Here is a 22,815-nt window from a genome sequence, read left to right on the forward strand (position 1 = left end):
CGTTAGTGAAAATCAATATTGACCTTGTATTTGAAAAAGGATCCTCATATAAGAAGCAATACTAAAATTCAGACTCAGTTCATTCGCATTCGGAAATCGACTATTTTTGACTGTCAAAACACCGGCGGACACAGCTACTGTGAGTTGTTCAAAATCTTTCTTTTTAGTAAACTCTGTGTACACAAACAATGTTGTCAGTGCTGGAGTTCATGTGTAGAGCCCCTGGTGATACTTCCAGCAAAGTTTCATGTTGTGTCGAGCCTTCTTAGTGTTTTAAAAATAGTGATTTTTGATGCTATCATAGAAGTGTCCCAATCACTCCCATTCAAAAGGCATTTAACCTAAAACGAAAATACGGTCAAACTTAAAAGTGGCGTTTCCATTCTAATTATGCTTTTAAACGAAGGTTTGCCTCGGGTAGATTAACAAAAAGACCCTAGGTTGCATTTTGGCGAGAGTTACCCTTTAAAGTCCATGATAACTAAACATAATGTTTAGTAACATAATGACAGTATGGAGTGTGTAGATTAAAGGGATAGTTCACTTTGAAATTAATTTTTGGTATGTTTTAGCTTACCTCAAGGGCATCCAAGATGTAGGTGTCTTTTTTTCCGCAGTAGTTTCAATTTTTATATTTTTAGGTCAAACCGTTCTTGTCTGTCAGTCATAATGCAGGTCTATGGTCACGGTCTCAAAACACATGCACAGAGTCCAAATTAAAACAATTTCCCGTCGTCCAAATTAAACAATTCCCCATCGTAAGTACACATTGATGGCCTAAGACACGAAACGAGCGGTTTGTGTGAGAAAACGAACAGTATTTATATAGTTTTTACCACTTATACGCAGCCATGTCGAAGTGCTCTGATCTGACGTGTGCGCAGACTGGTGCATAGATATATACACTAGATGTCGCCTTAAAGACATTCGTTCAATGAACTGCCGTAGACAAGGCGAGATCTAGTGTGTATATATCTATGCACCAGTCTGCGCACACGTCAGATCAGAGCACTTCGACATGGCTGCGTATAAGTGGTAAAAACTATATAAATACTGTTCGTTTTCTCACACAAACCGCTCGTTTCGTGTCTTAGGCCATCAATGTGTACTTACGATGGGGAATTGTTTAATTTGGACGACGGGGAATTGTTTTAATTTGGACTCTGTGCTTGTGTTTTGAGACCGTGACCATAGACCTGCATTATATGACTGACAGACAAGAACGGTTTGACCTAAAAATATAAAAATTTAAACTACTGCGGAAAAAAAGACACCTACATCTTGGATGTCCTTGAGGTAAGCTAAAACATACCAAAAATTAATTTCAAAGTGAACTATCCCTTTAATGTGACAAAAAATGTAAGCATTTTAGCATAAGACTGCAAGGCAACATAACAAAAAGTGAAAAAATGCAAGGGTCTGGCAGTGTTATAAGTGTTAAACCTGTGTGAGGTTTGGGCAGCAGCTGCGTAGTGCAGAGGACTGCATCCATTCACATCCAGTTCATTAACATCAGCTCCAGCTTTCACCAGAGCCACTGTACACAGATATGAGCCATTCACTGCTGTGTAGTGCAATGGAGACCTGCAAAGAATTAAATGAGAAAATCTGCAATCTTTCTAATTTATGACATTGACCATTTTAAAAAAGATCATATTCCCTGGTTTGTATTAAAGTACATAATCACTCTGAAATATCCTTAAACCATGCTGGGATAATGCCAATCATCAGGTTTTCAACATGCCAATTTGTGTGCATGTAGCAATTACAAAATTACAAGATTCACAATGTGAAATGTATAACAGAATTATTATTATTGACAAATAAAGATTTTACCTTCCTAAGTTGTCCTTTTTACTCAAATCAGCACCACTGTTCAACAGCAATTTAAGACATTCAACATTTCTGTCAGTGAACAAATTGAAAAAGGGGTGAATACCAAAATACTATATTAAAAATTACGACATACACACTATGAAAAACACATAAATGGTAACCGTATAGCGTACCCGCCTGAAGCAGCAATATGCAAACATGTCCTTCCCAGGCTGTCCAGTGTGTTTACGTCAAACCCTGCTGACAGTAAATGTTTGTTAGACAAACATTCAATACTAGACAGTTGACATACATCTGGTTTGATATCAAAGAAATGGGATAATGATTATGCATTTACATAATTTTGGATTCAAGCATCTGCAAAATTAATAATGTAAATGTCCCCTACTGGACACTGTGCATGTGTGTGACTTTTACCTGAGGAGAGTAACTTTCGACAACAGTCTGAAAAGCCGTAAAACACCGCCAAGTGCAATGGAGTCATCCCATCAACGCCTCGCCTGTACAGTTATTGTAAATGTTATTAGATTAGCATTTAAATACTTTTTAAACATATTCTCAAGATAACCTGAAGATAAGACATGATTCCAACCATCACATTTGCTCATTGTGCTCTGACTTAGTTGGGGACACTTAATATTCAACAATATTATTGATTTGACTGCACTGACACTATTGGATGAGAACTGAACTGAGCTGGACGATGACATCACTGTTGTCTGCAGTGCTGCTTTATAGCCGAATTTAAAGGGGTGTTATAATGCCCTTTTCACAAGATGTAAAATAAGTCTTTGATGTCCCCAGAGTGTGTATGTGAAGTTTTAGCTCAAAATACAGCACAGATATTTTTATATACAGTAGCATGTTAAAGGGGTCATGACATGAGAAACCAAATTTGCCTTGATCTTTTGGTATATAAGAGGTCTTTGTACCATTAAAACTTCCTGCAAGTTACATAGCTTAAGACGTCCTCCCCATTATAAACGAAGCATTTATTTAATCAAGCTCTAATTCCATGGTAAGAAGTGATGTACCAGTTGTTTGCATATGACCACCTCCAGCACAAGACAACTACGCCTCATTTCGCATCATCGCATCATTGTCACGCCCACAGGTGTGCAGTGAGTGGGTCTGTTTACAAGAAGATTGCGATGCCACGCAGATGTGCTGTTCCTGTCTGTGGACAAACAAAATGTTTGAATACGCTGCCGAACGATCCAGACGTCAGGGAAAAATGGATGCAGTTTATTTTTTGCGGACGTCCCAGTCACGGCAGTGTTAAATTAAGTGTGTGTTCTCTACATTTCAAGGATGACTGTTTTGAGAACAAATTGCAGTATTTAAAACTTTTGCTTAAAGATCAGGCCGTGCCGACTATTCTGGGCCCAACAACGTCGCCGTAAACTGTAAGTAATGTACTTCATCTTAAAACTACTTTTAGCCAATGACGTTAGCCAATCATAACAGTGGGCGTTAACACTGAACTCTTAGAGGGGAAACACCCCCAAAACAGACTGTTTGAATCAGAGGATGAGAAACAGGGTGGGAAAAGGTCATAAATCACTAAAATTGAAAAGTTTTTTGTCCAAAAAACTATAGTAATACTATAATTGCACCTAAGGGAACATCATAAAACAAAAACAAAAACCATGACATGACCCCTTTAAAGTTGTCACTTTTTGAGGGTGAGCAAAAAAGCACCGTTTTGTGTCTGTTCCTTTAAATGCAAATGAGCTGCTGCTCGCGGCACAGAGGGCGGAGCTTCAACAGCTTGCACTCACACAGACATGCACTGAAAATTTCAAAAACTTTTAGCCTTTTATGTCAGACAATAATGGAGAGACTCAAGAAGAAGTGACAACATGTAGAAGCAACAGGACATTTCTGAATGGTTAGTTGGTGAATTTATGTAGCTTATGTGTAGTTATCTTCTAGTCATTGATTAGCATATTTTGTCATGATAATCTATAAATTGTGTTCAGAGGGCGGGGGTTTATGTAAATTTTAGGGTTTGTGATGTCACTAACCCGGGAGGAATGTCTGTAGTCTCTACCAGCCGTTTGTTGTAGTCCTTAAAAAGCAATTTCTTTAAAAGAAAATATCTCCCTTTGCCTTGAACTTTGAGCGTTGTAACTTTGCAGATGTTGTTTATGCTCAAACAGCAACATTACACACTAACTAAAGTTAAAAAAGTGAAATCATAACCAACCACCCCTTTAACTAATTTAATCATTGATGATCTACACAAAAGAACTGAATCAACACTGACGTGTACAATGACTGCTTTACTCTGTTTGCCTCATTGAATCATTTTCCTGTTGATCACAGTGAAGCTGCTTTAAAACAATCTGTACTGTAGAAAGCGCTATAGAAATAAAGGTGACTTGACTTTACAGTAGCCAATAATTACTTTAAATTCATTCCAAGTCATTATATAGAAACAGTTTACATTTTACAATACTTAAAATACTGACCTAACCGTTAACTTTTTGAATCCACAACACATGCATGCCAGCTAAATGTAATTCACGTTGATTTTACATTGATTTAAAGAAATCGTGGGCCATATTTTAGTCACCGGTGTTGGCGTATACTGTTGTTGGCAATTAGGCATTAGAAATACCATCAGTTTTAATATATTGACTTGTACCGTAGTCTCGAAGGGGCTCGAAGACTCGGATAATGAATGTTGGAAAATGGTACGTTTTAAATCTACTCCAGCCGTGATGTATCTAATTTTGGTCTGTCTTTGAGTTGTGAACCGCACCAGCTGCGTTTGGCTATTCCCAGACGGGGAGATACGAACTCTAAAGTGTCTGTTCTACTCGAGTAGTCTGTGTGTTTATATGGTGTGTGAAGACACACCTGGCCACATCTGCACCGTTATTCAAGAGTAAACCGATGAGCAACTCGTGACCATGTTTAGCAGCAGCGTGAAGAGGAGTATTACCACATTTATCAACACACTCCACCTCAGCACCTACAACAGAAAAACAAGAATTATATTACAAGATTGATCATTCTACATCCTACAAAGACCATTGTTAAGTTTGTCACAAATAAACTACAGGCCAGAAAGCATGATGGTCGTTTTTCTGTTGCTTTTCAGCAGCACAGACTTTGGCAGGCAGGTGGTATAAGTGGGACATTCCCATTTTGGACACATTTTTTGATATTCCCCTGAGAGCAAGACACATGATCAACATTTCTGGTCTTTGTTTCAAGAAGAGAATGACTGTGAATTTTAAATGCATATCTGCTGATCTGTACTAGCATATAAATGGTCTAAAAGCAAACAGACATGGACCAAAAAGCACCAGAGTAAATATTGACAAAATTTGCTTTCTTTGTGACTATTATTATGTACATTAATATTTGTAAGTATAACAGATACCACGGAAACCTTGTTTTTTGGTGCTATTGGTTCCTCAGCATTTGCTTTGTTTTGAATTTCCAGACATAAAAAAATATATACAAAAAAAAACAAATATATATTAAAATATATATTAAAAAGTAACAATATGTACCTTTTCCTATTTTTCCTGGAATATTGCAGTATTTATGATAAATGATTTATCTGTGAACATCTTTTTTTTTATTATTAATGTGCCTCATAATCTTGAATCAGAATAACTTCCCCTCCCTCTTGCAGCATCTCTTCTCTTCTCTGATGATGAGGGCGGGGCAACCTGTCACTCACATGAGATCAGCCAATAGCAAACCACAACCATCCAATCAATTCCTCACAGACAAAATCAAGCCCCGCCCTTCATTTGTTCTTGTTACAAAAGCGTTTCACTTGAATATACATCACATTAGGGAAGAAAAGACTGATTGGCAACTTCATGCTGACTTTACAGTCTTAAAGTTTATGGTTTGAGCTTGGCTTTACCATTCTGAACGAGTATCTGGGAACGAGTGAAGTGTCCCTGAGTGGCGGCCATATGCAAAGGACTCTTCCCATCTTTATTCTGAAATCAAAACAAGAAAGATCAGAGAAAAAAAAAAAAACTGTAATATCCATCTGCCGTTTTTGGGTTCATGTGTCCTGACCGTGATGTTAACGTCCGCCCCGTTATTGACCAGCAGCTCCAGACACAGGGCTCCGTCGCTGGAGACGGCAGACAGATGAAGCGCCGTGCAGCCTCGGGTGTTCGAATGGTTAACATTGGCACCACAGTTAACCAGCTGACTTGCTATAACCTCTTCCCCAGCATAACAAACCATGTGGAGAGCACTGTTACCAGAACCATCTGCTTCATCAATCTAACACACCAAATGAGAGAGAAAACTAATATCAAATGTGATTCCATTTAGTTTATCTAGCGCACAATTCATAAGTGCACATTATGTTGTCAGAATTAAGAACTATTTTTGCAGCTTACTGTGAAAAAGAATAATAATAATGAAATCACTTACTCACACACACTCATGTAATTACAAACCTGAATGGATTTCTTTCTTCTGTGAAACTAATTATTGGAACCCAACTTTTTTGCATAAAAAAACTATTTTAAAATCTGCAACATTCATTTGCAGTTTAGTGGGAAAAAAGACTTACGGGTTTGGAACAAAAAGAGAGTAAGTAAATAATGACAATATTTATTTTTATTTGGTTAACTATTCCTTTAATTCAATTTTGATTTCTCATGATATGACGCCTTGAATAATATTTAATCTCAACAGAATAACCTTCTCTGCCATTTTGAAACAACTTCCTTTTCCAGTGATGCAATTAAAGTGCCTCCATTATGCTTCTTTAAAGATTCCTGATTTTGTTTTGGAGTCTCCTACAACAGGTTTACATGCATCCAAAGTCAAAAACTCTTTCATTTTCTCATAATATTCACTGCAGCATCAGCTCTTTTCCCTCAGTGTCTGAAACATTTCGATCAAGGATTCAGTCTCTCTAAACCCCGCCTTTCTGAGAGCTGCTCTGCTCTGATTGGTCAGACGGCCCAGTCTGTTGTGATTGGTCGACCGTGTCAGAAAACAAACACTTATTAGCATATCTGAATTTCAGCTCTGGATCTTCCTCAGCTCTTGATACTCAGTGATACGAACAGTAACGATGGCGTCGGTTTTACCGGTTCATACCGAATACCGGTGTTTATTTTTGTTACGATATGAATTTTTTAAATAACGATCTGAACGCGACGCGGTCCTTTTTCACTGTTGCACTGTGGTGATGCACGTGTTACTAAGCGTGACTTTGAAGATGGATAGGTTAAACTATAATTGATAGCTGTCAAATTATATTACAGTGTTTCCCATACATTGGTTCACAATATCAACACAGCCTTTTGGAAAGTCTATTTGTGGTTGGCATTGACATCGATGAATAAACATGAGCACTGCACGTTTCAAAATCAAAACGTGGCGCGGGTGTTTTTATATGAATGTATCTGAAGTGAACTGACGGTCTTTAGAAAAGTTTCTTTGTTATTACGATTGAATCTTTATCTTTCCTGATAAAGCAGCGTTTATAAGCGTGTACAGCCGTTACCGGGGAAACCGCTATTTCTGCCGCTCCTAAAGCGCCTCCTGCTGGCACCTCTTTGTAAACAGTCTTGCAAACCTGTATAAATACTAGTGTGGATTTTTTTTCTACATTATTCACTCATGACAGTAAAATGAGGCATTCTAAGTCAATCTACTGCAGTATTTCCTCTCTCACTCAGTGAAAAATAGTCATTCTATATAGATTAGTGCTTTTACACCAAGTCATGCTTGAAAAAAAACAAACAAAAAAAAACCTTCATATACTGTGAAACCGGTGTAATTTAGAAAAATACCGTGATGTGGATTTTTGGTCATACCGCCCAGCACTACGTATCAATCTCATCAAAGTGGATTTGCTTTGTCTGCAGAAAACAGCGTCTTCGCCACATGAACAACACAAACCAAACTCTTCCAGTCTCACATACAGTGTCAAAGTGGACGTTGTTCACGGCAGCCAATTAAGAACATAGACTGGCATTATGCAAATCGGTTACAAACCTACGCAGATTCAGCAGGAAGTGAGACTGGAAATACTGACGACTCGTTTCAGTTCAGATTCACTTCTTTCTTTTGGGGGACAAAAACTCAATATATCTGCACTTTGATATTTGAAACTTTGCAGGCCATAAACAGCGACAGTATATTAAACACCTCATGAAAGGTAACATCACAAAAAGCATAATAGGGGCCCTTTAAAACTACATGGGCAGAAAAAATTATTAACCAATAATATCATAACCTAACATGTTCCACCCCCAATCAATCAATCAAAAAAAAATCCATCTGAAATTCTACATGGTATGGAAGTTAAAAGCATTGAAAATATGAATGTCATTTTAAAGAGAAAATATAATTAAAAATATATATTTTATTGAGAAGCAATTGTTCTAAAGTATGAGTAATTTTTAATATGCCTTCAGACAAAACCAGTAGGTGTCACATGTAGAAATGCCCACTAATGTCTAGATATGATTCCTCACCTGTGCTCCATGTTTCAGGAGGTGTTTGACCACTTCAGTGTGTCCACTAAGAGCCGCTGCATGTAGAGGTGTAAATCCCTGCTTATCCCTGCAGGACACATCAGCACTGCGCGCTACTAAGAGCTCCACCACATCCAGATGCCCTGATCGGCAGATACAATCAGTCTCTGTAAGATAACACACTATTCTGAGCACTATATTAATACATATGCTTCTTCAGAGGACCAGATACCTTGATGAGCAGCCAGATGGATGGGCTGCCTGTCCTTTATGTCTCTGGCACTCAGGTTGGCCCCTTTGTTTAGAAGCATGGTCACTGTCTAAGGACATTATTGATTAGTTTTTAAGAAAAGTGTTACATTACATCCAAACCTCATCAGTAATTTTTAAAGTCCCCCTGTAGTCAATAATTGTATCCCTTAAAACTCATCTATGATCACCAAAATTCCATATTTAAATGTTTTTTCCTTAAAAAAATGATTCATGCCTTAAAATATCTTAAATGTACCTCTACACCCCTGCCTCATTTTGTATACGCAGTTCTATGAATATGCAAATGAGCCCCACCTCCACTCACTCACTCAGCTCAGAGATCCACTCGTTGACAATCACACGTTGATCTGATTGGTTACAAGGTAGTTTGTGACATCAGAAACACCAGCGATTTCAAACCGTGTTTTTGAGACTGTCTTTAAAGGGATAGTTCACTTTGAAATAAAATTTTGGTATGTTCTAGCTTACCTCAAGGGCATCCAAGATGTAGGTGTCTTTTTTTCCGCAGTAGTTTCAATTTTGATATTTTTAGGTCAAACCGTTCTTGTCTGTCAGTCATATAATGCAGGTCGATGGTCACCACCTCAAAGAGCATGCACAGAGTCCAAATTAAAACAATTCCACATCGTCCAAATTAAACAATTCCCCATCGTAAGTACACATTGATGGCCCAAGACACGAAACGAGCGGTTTGTGTGAGAAAACGAACAGTATTTATATCGTTGTTACCTCTTGAACACAGCCTCGTCCAAATGATCTGAGGGCGCGGGCGGGTATAGATATATACACTAGATATCGCCTTGGCTACGGTTTCGTTCCAATGAACTGCAGTAGCCAAGGCGACATCTAGTGTATATATCTATACCCGCCCGCGCCCTCAGATCATTTGGACGTGGCTGTGTTCAAGAGGTAACAACGATATAAATACTGTTACTTAAATACTGTACTTAGGCCATCAATGTATACTTACGATGGGGAATTGTTTAATTTGGACGATGTGGAATTGTTTTAATTTGGACTCTGTGCATGCTCTTTGAGGTGGTGACCATAGACCTGCATTATTTGACTGACAGACAAGAACGGTTTGACCTAAAAATATCAAAATTGAAACTACTGCGGAAAAAAAGACACCTACATCTTGGATGCCCTTGAGGTAAGCTAAAACATACCAAAATTTTATTTCAAAGTGAACTATCCCTTTAATTCACTGCAGTTTTAAAGGTACACTGTGTAGGAATTTCTCCCATCGAGCGGTGAAGTTGTATTTTGCATTCAAACGAATTGTGCTCTCTAGTGCCTCGCATTTTCAAATGCGTGTTGCAACTACGGTAGCCGTTATGTACCAAGAAGCTATGACAACATGTCTTCCAATAGCACTTCATCGAGTTTTCTTTCGGGTGATGAGGTTTCGCCGGTCACGTTTCCTTTTAAATAAAATGTTTCGCTTTTCTGGCAATGAGGATTCCTTCTCCTGTGACTCGGCATAAGTATGATCCTGCATTATGAAGTACCGTTCAGTGCAGCCTTTCAGATTTGCCGGGGCAGTGACAAGCGCCTCTCACTGATCTCCTTGTCCGTTTCAGCTGGTTTCTGTCACGTGACGCTGGCTCTGAACGAAAACGCGTTGTGGAAACGCGTTGAGGTAGGCTAGAGCTTTTTGTCCCACTCTGCTATTATAGTTTTTCAAAATGGCGGAACGACATGGAAGCCTCCTTGGACTTACCCGTCCAATGTAAATAAAGATAAGATAAGAAATTCTTCGCTTACGAGGATAAGTCAGATCATTGGCAGAGGTCATTTTACACCAATGAGGACATATTTATGAATAAAGACATTGATTTTAGCTAATAAAATACTTAAAAAACTACACAGTGTACCTTTGAGGAGAAAATTCTCAGCAATGGTGTTGACTTATGAATTTACACATAGTTTGTCTTAAAGGAACACGCTGACTATTTGGGATTTTAGCTTATTCACCGTATCCCCCAGAGTTAGATAAGTTCATTCATACCCTTCTCATCTCCGTGCGTGCCGTAACTCTGTCTGACGCACCCACCGCTAGCCTAGCTTAGCACAAAGACTGGAGGTAAACGGCTCCAGCTAGCATACTGCTCCCAATAAGTGACAAAATAACGCCAACATTTTCCTTGTACAAATAACAAGGTCACATGAGACACAGCCATCTTCTAACTATATTCTATAGTTACAATAGGGAATAGTTCTAATAGTTCTACAATAGTTCTATAGGGATCTATATTCTCAGAAGGCGAAGCACTTCTACTTGGGCGGAGTGATTTGCTCGCAGCACCTGAAAAGCCCCAAGGTGAGGAGCACAGAGTTCGCTCAGAGTTGGAGTAAATCACTCCGCAGAAGTAGCAGTGCTTCGCCTTCTGAGAATATAGTTCCCAGTATGTATACGGTTAGAAGATGGCTGTGTCTCATGTGACCTTGTTATTTGTACATGCTGTGACTATACAAATCACAACATGTAAATATGAAAATGTTGGCATTATTTTGTCACTTATTGGGAGCAGAATGCTAGCTGGAGCCGTTTACCTCCAGTCTTTGTGCTAAGCTAGGCTAGCGGTGGGTGCGTCAGCAGAGTTACGGCACGCACGGAGATGAGAAGGGTATGTTTGGACTTACAGTATCTAACTCTGGGGGATACGGTGAATAAGCTAAAGTCCCCAAAAGTAATGTTCATTTAAAGCATATTAAAAACGCCACACAGACATATAAACAACATTAAAAGCTTGATTTTAACCACAGGGGGACTTTAAGAGATATTGAAGGCTACATCTGCATGAATCTGGATATATGTGAAATACACCTTCTGTCCACAGTGAGATGCTGTTTTTGTGCTGATCTTTTTATGAAGACGCTCTCTAATGTGGATTCGCATTGTAGTGTGGATGGAGGTATTCGAAAACGATAATGCAAATTGTGCTATCTATTACTATATTGGCATTGTTGAGACTGCTTATTTACTTTCAGTGTTGCTAAATGTTACTTTCTACAATCTTTATGATACATTCCTGCAAAGATTACAGAAATGTTTCTCACAATTGCCATCCTGTGTCAAAATATGAGGGCAGTTGTGTTTTTTACAGTACAGTGGTGACCAAAAGTAATGTCCGGCCTAGGAAAATGTATATCTTCACCCTTTATTCAAATATTAGATTTTGACACAAGAAAAGATTTTGTAAGCATAGTTGTGCTTGTGTCAATTGTTTTATTTGTGATAATAATGCAATGAAATGTCAAATAATTTTTGGCCAGGCTGTCATACAAAGAAATTATGAACATGCAAAAAACAAAACAGAACCAACAAAATAGTAATAATTGATTATGTCAATTATAGTCAATGAGATTTTTGTTTTTTTTCTATGCAGTTTTTGTTAAATGTAGTTTTTGCCAAACAATTTTGTCAGCTAAATACTTTAACCAAGTTTAGTGTTATGTTCTTCCCTCAAATTTAAAATATGTAACAAATATAAAATATTTTCCTCATATTTTGATGTTTTAATCAAACTCGTAGAGTCATTAAACACAAATGTCCTCTCTGGATATAAATTTTGGCCACCAGTAAGTGGTGAGATATTTTGCTGATAAAGTGATCGTACCAAAAGAATAAAGAACTTTAGTGAGAACTTTATTATGTCTGGTCTCTCGGTATCATCCGATTACTTTTACACATGCGTAGTAAGATTTAAGTGTTTTTCGATGTTTAAAGTCGGTATGAAACGGAAGTTGCGATAGTCTTTTCTTCCCTATTGTATGTCCAAGGCTTCTGTAACAAGATCAAATGTAGGGCGGGGCTTGATTTTGTCCGTTTGGAATTGATTGGATGGTTGTGGTTTGCTATTGGTGGATCTCATGTGAGTGACAGGTTGCCCCGCCCTCGTCATCAGAGAAGAGAAGAGATGCTTCAAGAGGAAGGGGAAGTTATTCTGATTTAAGATTATGAGGCACATGAATTAAAAAAAAATAATGATGTGCACAGATAAATCATTTAGAATAAATACTGCGATACTGCATAAAAAAAAAAAAATTGATTTCATGGTGACTTTCAGTGTGAAGCTGTGAACGAGAAACTTTTGGAAAATGCAAGTGTGGACGGAGAGCGTTTTGAAACGAAAATACCATTTTTAAACGTATCCTGATTAATGTAGACGTAGCCATAGAGTTTCATATAAATCCTCAATGAATCGTCCTCGAGATTCAGTGTCAGCTCTTGCCATACCTCTGCATGTCCACTGTGGACGGCGTGATGTAAAGCCGTTCTCCCAAACCGATCGGCTACATTCATACAGCTCATGTGGGGAAGCAGAACCTCCACACACTTCGTGGCTCTGTTGGCTGCAGCGACATGTAGTGGCGTCTGACAGAACCTGTCCTGTGTGTTCACTTCTGCTCCCTTCCTCAGCAGAAGCACAACAGAGCCCTGCATCACAACAGCACAACATGAGAAAAGAAAACACAATGAACAGCATAATGATGTTTTAAAGTCCTCTCATACTTCGTTCTGTGAGGCAGCGGCCCGATGCAGAGGAGTCAACCACTCCTGGTCTTTAGCATTAACATTAGCACCTAAAACACAAGATCACAGGCCATCAAAGACAAAAACAGAAAGACAACATGTTTAAGATTAACTTCAACTACAATGTATACACCACTGGTCAAAAAGTCTCTTATCCTCACCAAGCCTTCAAATTACAGTGATATTTTTTTATATTATTGCAATCTTAAAGTCCCCCTGTGGTGGAAATCCAGCTTTTAATGTTGTTTATATGTCTATGTGGTGTTTTTAATGTGCTTTAAGACAAACCATGTGTTAATTCACAAGTCGACACCATGGCTGAGTATTTTCTCCTTAAAACTGCAGTGAACCAAAAACACGGTTTGAAATCGCTGGTGTTTCTGACGTCACAAACTACCTTGTAACCAATCAGATCAACGTGTGATCGTAAACGAGTGGATCTCTGAGCTGAGTGAGTGAGTGGAGGCGGGGCTCATTTGCATATTCTTAGAACCACATATACTAAATGAGGCAAGGGTGTAGAGTTACATTCAAGATATTTTAAGGCATGAAGATTTTTTTTTTTAAAGAAAAAACATTTAAATATGTCATTCTGGTGATCAAAGATTAGTTTTAAGGGATAAAATTATTGACTACAGGGGGACTTTAAAAGAACAGTTTTCTATGTGAATATATTGTAATGTTTAATTTATTCCTGTGATCAAAGCTGAATTTTTTTGCATTATCACTCCAGTCTTCAGTGTCACATGATCCTTCATAATTCATTTTAATAATCTGATTTGCAGACTGATGGCACCTGAACTGATGAGGATCTCCATGATGTGAACTCCACCCACATACGCTGCAGCATGAAGGGCGGTGCGGCACTCTTGGTCCTGAAACAACAAATAGTTTTATTACCAAGAAAAATGTGTGCTCACTCACTCTATAATTTCAATATGCAATATTTCAGCGTTCTAGTCATCAGATATGTGCAATTATGCATTCTTACAAACATGTAAAAGGAGTAACATAATTTGTCAGAATCAGGATGTTTCTTCAAATATCATAAGACAAAACCATATACCAATTCATCCACTTCTTCCATTTGTTCCAACAAAAATTCCACCATTTCAGCATTCTGGCTGAAAACTGCCTGAACCAGGAGCGACTAGAGAGAGAGATGGATTAGAAGGATCAGTGAAGTTTGGAGAGGAAATTATGCTGAATACAGGGTTAGTGAAAAGTGTCCAAATGTTTTAGCGTCATCTTTTTCATATTCAAAGTCAAGTTTATTGTCATTTTTAAAGTCACCATGAAATTGACAATTCCTATCATTTATGAAATACTGGAGTATTTATATAAATGATTTATCTGTGCACATTATTATTGGTTTAAATCCAAATTGTGGATTATAAAAATAAAAGTATGAATATGAACTATGAATAACTATGAATACAGAGAAGAGGCTTCATACTGTTGACGTCATGTGGGTTTTCACTCGACAGCGTAAAAGACCACTATTAAAAGAACAGATTGATATAACTAGTTTTACAGAGACAGTCGGTTTTTATCTAACGTTAGCTGTCTATATCACCAGAGTAAGTATATTAAAAAGTCCAACTGAAACAATGCCACAGAACAAACTAAACCTGTCCTGACCATGCTTCTGAAGAAAACTACAGCGAAAAACACTTACCTGCTCTTCTATGTTTAATATTCCCATCTCCTCAGATTAGTCAGGTCGGAGTTTATTCATTAGGAATCTGATAATACGTGTGTAAAAGAAATAAAGTTTGTTTTGAACGGCGACCAGTGAGCGGATCCACTCGTCTAGTTAAACTCAAACTGCGCTGTAACATGAAGCTGCTGGTTTACAGCGCCATCTACGGTAGAACAGGGGTATTACACGCCAGGAGGCTCGTGTGTTCGCTTGATGTCACATTTTCAAGATAAAAGATAAAACCTAATGAATTTCTAAACAAAGAAAGCCCATTCTTACTTTGTCAACATTACCGTGGATGGATAACTGTACATTATGATTCGCATACCTCTGGCTGTATACTTTTCTTTTATATTATTGTAGAGCTTACTGCAGGCTACTTTGACCATTTCTGTTTTGTTGAAGTTTACATGGCTAAACTAAATGGCAATTATTATAATTTTTTCTGTAAAGAACCTCAATCCATGCCAATTTAAAGACAAATCTTTACTCGCCGTTTAAAGGCTAGGCTTTTGAACGGTCAGAAATGTGAAAAAAATAAATAAAAATTACTTTACTGCAGAAAAAAAAATTATATATATATATATATATATATATATATATATATATGATGCATGATGCCCACTGCCAGATGGTCTTTCCCATCTTTTCTTTTTTTACTTTTTGTCTGTAAAGTTTTTTCTGTATTTATGTTCGTAAATGTTAATGTTTATGGTCCTTTTAACATCTGGATTAAGGACTACAGTTGGAAATAAGGCTATTTGCTGATATCGGCACATTTACAGAAATGTTAATCAATGTGCACTGTCCTTAAAAAAAACACAAAAAAAAAACATGGCAGCTGATTTACAAGCACAATTTTTCCTGCAATGATTTGATTTATTGATATTAGTATTTTGACACTCACCAATAAATGACTATAAAAGATATTGTAAAACACATTTTTAATTTTTCACCCTCCTGAGGTAGGACCACATTTAGTAGCAAGTACAGTTGTATATTTCTTTGTCGTTCTTGTGTCGTACATCTTAGTGCTGGAAGTTTTACCCCTAAAAACGTAGCAAAATTCAGCTCAAGTTCCAGGGTTGCAAAACACATTGTGATTAAAACCTCCAGAAGCTTTAGGAAAATGTGTTTAGGACAATTAAGACCGCTTTGTGCTGCTAAATATTAAAACACCATGGCTCCATACTAGAGTAACAATAAATTGGGAGCTTAAAAAAAAACAAGATTGTTCTAATTATTCATGTGTGACCATATGGATTTCTGAATTAAAAAAAAAAAAAATTATAATATAACATGGTGGTATCCATATAGCAGAATGGATACTGGATACGAACACAACAAATGTTGATAAATACAGAAGAAACTACCAATCAAATTATATTTGGGTAGAAAACAAATAAAAACACAAAAGATGGTAAACTGCATATATTTCTCCATATAAAGTGATGGCAGCCTAATAGTTTAAGACTTAATAACTAGTAATCTGCTCAGATTTGTGACCTGAAGAAAGAAACACCACTCCAGCAGCCCTCAATCTGTGCTTATAATAAATATACTGCAAATTATCTTCTAAACTAAAACCTAAGTGCATCCAAATAGTGTTAAATATAAAAGTATAACATTGGAGAGACTCATAAAGAGATCTCATTTTAGCTGTAGAAAGTCAGATTTAATAAATGACAATGAACAGTTTTGATGGTAACGCCATTAATACAGTTGAACAGGTCAACAGTTAACCCATAGGGTCAAGTACATCACATAATGTAGATCTCAGCATGTTCAGTGTCCTCAACAAGTAAGAGAATCAGTCTGTTTACTGAAGGTTATCGGGTGAACACATTGGTAAAGCTGCCCGCCTCATAACTCGTCATGTGGTATCTTCAGAGCGTGGTCACAAAGATCTGTGGGAAGAGTTACAAAAAAAACTATCACATAAGTGCAATATGCAAAATGTATTGATGATACGGGATGATCAAGATGTCCTTTTCAATATGTTACACATTTTATTAAAGGGATGATTTAACTAAACATGGAAATTCTGTCATTATTTACTAACCCTCATTTCACTCCAAACCCATTCGTCTTTGGAACCCAAATAAAGATATTTTGAATGAAATCTGCACCTCCATTGAAAGTCTATTCACCCAAAACGTTCATTAAGAGATCATATAATAAATCCCTATGAATCGAGCAGTTTTAATTCAAGTCTTCTGAAGAGACACAATCGCTTTATATGATGAACAGATTTAATTTAGGCTCTTATTCACATATAAACATTGATCAGCGAACATGAACAGAAGCTCAAACGTGCTGCGTAACATGAGAATGAACCTCAGGCATCAAGCAAGTGCGGTTGAGCTTTTGTTGATGTTCGCTGATCAATCTCTGTGTCCTCCGGAGGTCACATTTGTCGGTATGTCATCAAGGATATCTAATTTCAGGTTTCAGGTTCAGGTATTAAAAAAACGGGTTTCAAAGTCCAAGTATTTGAAAACAATATCATTATCATCTCCGTGTAAACTACAAAGACGAATAGTTTCAAAGTCACATCGCCAACTACTGGCCTGGCAGCAGAATACAGCGTTTTTAGTGGTTTGCGCGAATCCGTGTGTACGGGAATCGTTTTGGCAACGTTGTCGTCTGTACGCGAAACTTTTCAAAAACACAAAAGGAAAAACTTTTCCATTTATAGTACATCGTTATCATGTAAATGTACCCCAAATCTGTTCTTCATTTAAAGTGATCGAGTCTCTTCAAGTGGTTGGATTAAACCACTTGATTCATATGGATTTATTTTATGATCTCTTTATGAACGTTTTGAAACGTTATAGCTTTAGGTGAACGGACAGAAATCGCTTAAATTTCATTAAAAAGATGACCAATAGTCTTGTGGGTTTAGAACGACATGAGGGTAAAAATTCCTGGCAGAATTTTCATTTTTGGGTGAACTGTCCCTTTAAATTTGCTTGAAAATAGATGTAACAGGTAAAAGAGATGCATGTGGGGGGTGGGGATAAGTTATGTGACCATGTTGCAATAAAATAGCTTAAGACAGATATGTGAATTTCATATTATGGTTTGAAATAAAAGAATACTGAATCATGTCTCCATATTTACAGCCTTACCGGTCCTCTTACTGCAGAGCTTGTCTTTAACATTGTCTGTCTCGTGAGAAAAGAATTCAATAAGTTCATCCTCATGCTGCTCAACGATCGTTTCACACTGTGAAGACACATGAGAGATGTTTCTAAAACTGATAAGGAAATGCATCAGTCAACAGAAAAGTGCATCCTATTTGCACTAAATATCAAAATAATTTGTGTTTTCAACTGTAGTTTAAAGGGATAGGTCACCCAAGAATGAGAACTATCCCATAATTTACTCAACCTCAAGCCACCCCAGATGTATAGTACATGAGTTTCTTCTTTCAGCCAAACACAATCAGAGTTAAATAAAAAAAATATCCTGGCTCTTCTAAGCTTTATAATGAGAGTGAATGGCACCTTAGATTTTGAAGCCCAAAAAAAAGCGCATTCATCCATCATAAAAGTAATCCATAAGGCTCCAGAATGTTATTAAAGGCCTTCTGAAATGAAGCAATGCATTTTTGTAATAAAAATGTCCATATTAATAACTTAATAAACTATAATCACTGGCTTCCGGTAACGTACGCAAGTCTAGTTCCGGCGGAAGAGTGACCTCTGACCCGACTCGTGTACGGCCGTTGCTGGAAGCCAGTGATTATAGTTTATAAAGTTATAAATATGGATATTTTTCTTACACAAACACATCACTTTACTTCAGAAGGCCTTTAATAACCCCCTAGAGTCATATGGATTACTCTTATGATGGATGGATGCACTTTTTTGGGCTTCAAAATCTAAGGTACCAATCACTGCCATTATAAAGCTTGGAAGAGCCAAGATATTGTGTTTGGCTAAAAGAAGAAAGTCATAAACACCTAGGATGGCTTTAGGGTGAGTTCATTATGGGATCATTTCAATTTTTGGGTGAACTATCCCTTTAAGGTTTGTCTTGTCTTAACCTAAAAATGAATGCGTAAATAAATGAAAGAATGGAGCTTACAGCAAACTTTAAACTGGAGGTGACTCTGGAGTCAAAGGCCACATCTGAAAGGTCCATGGCAGTGCCGTCACGGGACGCGTGTCTCACATATGTCTTTCGATTGGTGACAGGGTCAACATGTTCGCCATAATCATTCATCTTCTCACAAACCTCTTCCATCAGTTCAAGAAGATGACCCTCAGAGCGAGAAAAGGGAACCTGAGGACATTAAAACAAATACATGAAGATGAAAATCCCAAAGTTGGTGTAAATAAACAACAACTCAGAGCCAGGGTAATTATGAAACAAAAATATGTCACCTCTCTTACTGACTGACTGCCATCAGGATTAATCCTAAATGATCCAGTCTGGATCATTTTCTTGGGATCTACTTGTGATATAGCCCAGTCCATTTCATCAACTAATGCCCTGCATGCTGGGGGGGGAAATAATAAGCATGATGCCTTTCAGAAATAATACTTAAAACATTACAAAGATGCAATTATGAAGGTATGTAACAGAGCAAGTTTTATTGCAATCAACCCACAATGGCTGTCCATCTATAAGAAAATGAAGAGTTCAGATGCAAAAGCCTCTAAGTGCCATCTGAAATTTTCTTCTAGAATGATCATCTTTATCAGGCTTGTATATTTAAGTTCAATCATTTCACTTAAATGGCAATGAAAATGACCTATTAATTGTCATTTAAGCGAAATTACTTAACCTAAAATAAACAAGCTTTATAAAAATGATCATTCTAGAAGAAAATTTCAGATGGCACTTAAGAGGCTTTTGCATCTGAACTCTTCAAATATTCATGTGCTCATGCAAAGGTTGAAAAAGGTGGCAATACCTCCACATTTGATGTCTTGTCTGGCTCCTTGGACCAACATTAGGTGCAAAGAGATCAATGCACAGAAAATAACCACGTGAAAATGACTTTCCATCCCCACCTAAGAAAACAAATAAATAAAAATGCCAAATAAATACACAGGTTATTTCATACAATTATGTTTCACTGCAAACGTGGATAGTTGGGATAAATCTCCGAATGCCAGGTACACAAGAAATACTTTTCACAAAACACAAGCGAACAATAAAATCCAACATTGTGTGTATACAATAATCGCACAGCATCACACGTATATTTGAAAGCGTTTCGAGAACATTCATACCGTTTTCTTTAAACGCACCGCACACACACACGCGTACGTGAACTGATGACGTGCACACAGGGATGAGTGTGGCTCAGCGGCTGACCTGAGATCTGCCACAGTTTGGTTTTTCTTCTTGAGTGGTATTGGCTGTTGACAGTGGCTGTTTGGCGCGTTACCGCCATCAACCGAACTGGAGCGAAATACAAACTTGTTTTTGCCATTTGCTTTTCTTTCGAAGCCTTACCTAACATTACATTAGAAAGTAAAACAATCATTATTTTGCTTTTCAAATACACACTGTGGTCAAAATTTGAAAAATTCAGTCATTATTTACTCACCCTCAAGTTGTTTCAAACCTGTAGGCCTATGGATTTATTTCTTCTGCTGAACACACAAGATGTTTTGAAGAATGTCAGTCACCAAACAGTTGATGGACCCCATTGACTTGCTCCACGTTATTCTTTTTTCCTACTATGGAAGTCAATGGGGTCCTACCGACATCCTCCAACATATCTTTTGTGTTCAGCAGAAGAAATAAATTCATACAGGTTTGCAACAACTTGAGGGTAACAATTTATATTTTTAAGTAAACTATTCCTTTAATGTTTTTTATATATATATAAAGAAGTCTCAACATGAGGCATTTAATTGATCAAAAATACAGTAAAACTGTAATATTATGACATATTATATAAATTTAAAAGAACTGTTTGAATATAGCCTTTTAACTGTGATCAAAGTTGAACTTTCAGCACCATTACCCAAGTCTTCAGTCCTTCAGAAATCATTCTAATATGCTGATTTGCTGCTGCTCTAAAGATCAGTTATTAACAATGGTTATATTATTATCAATGCTGAAAACTTTTTTGCTGCTTAATATTGTTGTGGAAACCATGGTTCATTTTTTTTGATGATGAATTGAAAGTTCAAAAGAACAGAATATATTTAAAATATAAATATGTTGTAACATTATAAATGTCTTTACAGTCACTTTAATCAATTTAATAAAAATATTGATTCTTCTTTCTTTCTTTTTTAAATATTACTCCCCCAAACGTAGCCTATATCACAGTTTCCTCAAAAATATTAAGCAAACTTTTTTTTCTTCTTCTTTTTTTTGCATTGATGATAAAGACAGCAATAAATAAAGAAATGCAGCCTATATTGTATCATATTGTATTTGAATCAAGTAACCGATATTGTTTTGCCATTTAAAAAAAAAAAAATGTTTAAATCACGTGCAGCAAGTTTTGACTTATTCCAGGCCAAACCGTGGTTTGTTCTTATTCATTGCTAACTTTCGTTGGAATATAATACTATGTTTTCAAATGTCAAATGTTACTGGCAAAATGTTAATTAAAAAAACACAAAAAATATTTTAAAATATATTAAAAAAAATTATTATAAAAAGAAACGTACGCCATCGAAATCTAATCATTTACGTGAGGAGATTAAGAAGATGAGGCACGCGGGAGGAGGGAAAATGCCGGCTGTTGCTTGTTCTCACACGACAGCATCAAACTTCTGTCGAACGCTGACACGTTGACCCCAGGGGATCTTTAAAAAAACGTTCAGTTCTTGTACTCAAAGTCAACGAAAACCGAGCAGGACCAAGCCATTTTACAGCTGATCGCCGACTGTATTTTAGTCCAGTGCCTGTATAGCCTATAAGATTAGTATTGACCGAGTTCAGAGGCTGTCATATGTGGATCAACTTACTTTGTTGTGTATTTTCAACAGTTTCAATATGAAAAATAACTTTAATATTGATTCAATGGATTAATTGCATTTTGAAAAAAAAAAGTGTCAGGAATTTATTGCATTTTTTGGGGGGAAATAATCCGTTTTTATAATAAATCTTTGAAAATCAAAATCTGGATTAGAATTTTTGAATACAACGTATAATAACATAAATACAATTTGAATGTATGTTATTATAACCTAAAGATGCTAGCCAGCAATGACATGTGGGGCCCAGATGAGGGCTTCATGGGCGGCAAATGTGGGCCCCATTATGGGCTTGCACCCGGGATCCACATTGGGGCAAGCCGTGGAAGCCCAGACGTACTAAAAGTGGGACCTGTAAGGGTACTGCATGGGTCTTAATTGGGCAATTCATGTCAGACCCATTTGGGCCCCACCTGCCCAAATGGGCATAAAGTGGGCTTGCACCCGGGATCTACCCAGATGGGCTTTAAATGGGCTCTGTAAGAGTCTTATGTGGGTCCTAACTGGGCAATTCATGCCAGACCCATTGGGGCCCCACCTGCCCAAAGGGGTTTAAAGTGGGTTTGCACCCAGGATCCAGCCATGGATGCCCAGATGGGCTTTAAAGGGGATCTATAAGGGTGTTATGTGGGATCTTAACCGGGCAATTCATGACAGACCCATTTGGGCCCCACCTGCTTAAAGGGCGTTTAAAATGGGCTTGCACCCGGGATCCACACGGGGGCCAGCCGTGGATGCCCAGATGGGTTTTAAGTGGGACCTGTAAGGGTCTTATGTGGGTCTTAATTCATGTCAGACCCATTTGGGCCCCACCTGCCTAAAGGGGTTTAAAGTGGGCTTGCACCAGGATTCAGAATGCCCCTATGGGCTTAAAGTGGGCTCTGTAAGGATCTTATCCTAACTGGGCAATTCATGCAAGGCCTATCTAAGCCCAACCATGCCAAATGGTTTAAGGAAACAATTTAAGAAAAACTAAAAACGAAGAATGAATATAAGTCCAAGATAAATACAAGACACTTGACGCTT

General features: G+C 37.4%; 2 protein-coding genes across 4 annotated transcripts in view; both read right to left on the reverse strand.

Annotated features, from left to right (window-relative positions):
* ankrd52b (ankyrin repeat domain 52b) overlaps nt 1-14,964 on the reverse strand; it is a 32,058-nt gene extending 17,094 nt beyond the window's left edge. For all 3 annotated transcript variants that reach the window (XM_082156392.1, XM_082156391.1, XM_082156393.1), the window contains exons 1-14: nt 14,810-14,964; nt 14,198-14,281; nt 13,928-14,006; nt 13,111-13,181; nt 12,835-13,035; nt 8,551-8,638; nt 8,319-8,461; nt 5,890-6,102; nt 5,729-5,807; nt 4,702-4,816; nt 2,254-2,336; nt 2,010-2,073; nt 1,837-1,905; nt 1,444-1,584 (exon numbers count right to left, since the gene is read on the reverse strand). In XM_082156392.1, coding sequence (XP_082012518.1) covers nt 1,444-1,584; nt 1,837-1,905; nt 2,010-2,073; nt 2,254-2,336; nt 4,702-4,816; nt 5,729-5,807; nt 5,890-6,102; nt 8,319-8,461; nt 8,551-8,638; nt 12,835-13,035; nt 13,111-13,181; nt 13,928-14,006; nt 14,198-14,281; nt 14,810-14,836 — 1,457 coding nt within the window. In that variant the 5' untranslated portion in view covers nt 14,837-14,964. The remainder of the gene's footprint in view (nt 1-1,443; nt 1,585-1,836; nt 1,906-2,009; nt 2,074-2,253; nt 2,337-4,701; nt 4,817-5,728; nt 5,808-5,889; nt 6,103-8,318; nt 8,462-8,550; nt 8,639-12,834; nt 13,036-13,110; nt 13,182-13,927; nt 14,007-14,197; nt 14,282-14,809) is intronic.
* Nucleotides 14,965-15,760: 796 nt separating this feature from the next.
* On the reverse strand, nt 15,761-20,179 carry cnpy2 (canopy FGF signaling regulator 2). The gene is made up of 6 exons (XM_082156176.1): nt 20,080-20,179; nt 19,758-19,857; nt 19,225-19,340; nt 18,926-19,123; nt 17,965-18,061; nt 15,761-16,740 (listed from the first exon to the last, which is right to left on the reverse strand). The coding sequence occupies exons 2-6, from the start codon at nt 19,849-19,851 to the stop codon at nt 16,697-16,699; spliced, it is 549 nt and encodes a 182-aa protein (XP_082012302.1). The 5' UTR covers nt 19,852-19,857; nt 20,080-20,179; the 3' UTR covers nt 15,761-16,696.
* Between the last annotated feature and the right edge of the window lie 2,636 nt (nt 20,180-22,815).

Source organism: Leuciscus leuciscus, assembly GCF_965113295.1.
Source record: "Leuciscus leuciscus genome assembly, chromosome: 23".
NCBI lineage: Eukaryota > Metazoa > Chordata > Actinopteri > Cypriniformes > Leuciscidae > Leuciscus > Leuciscus leuciscus.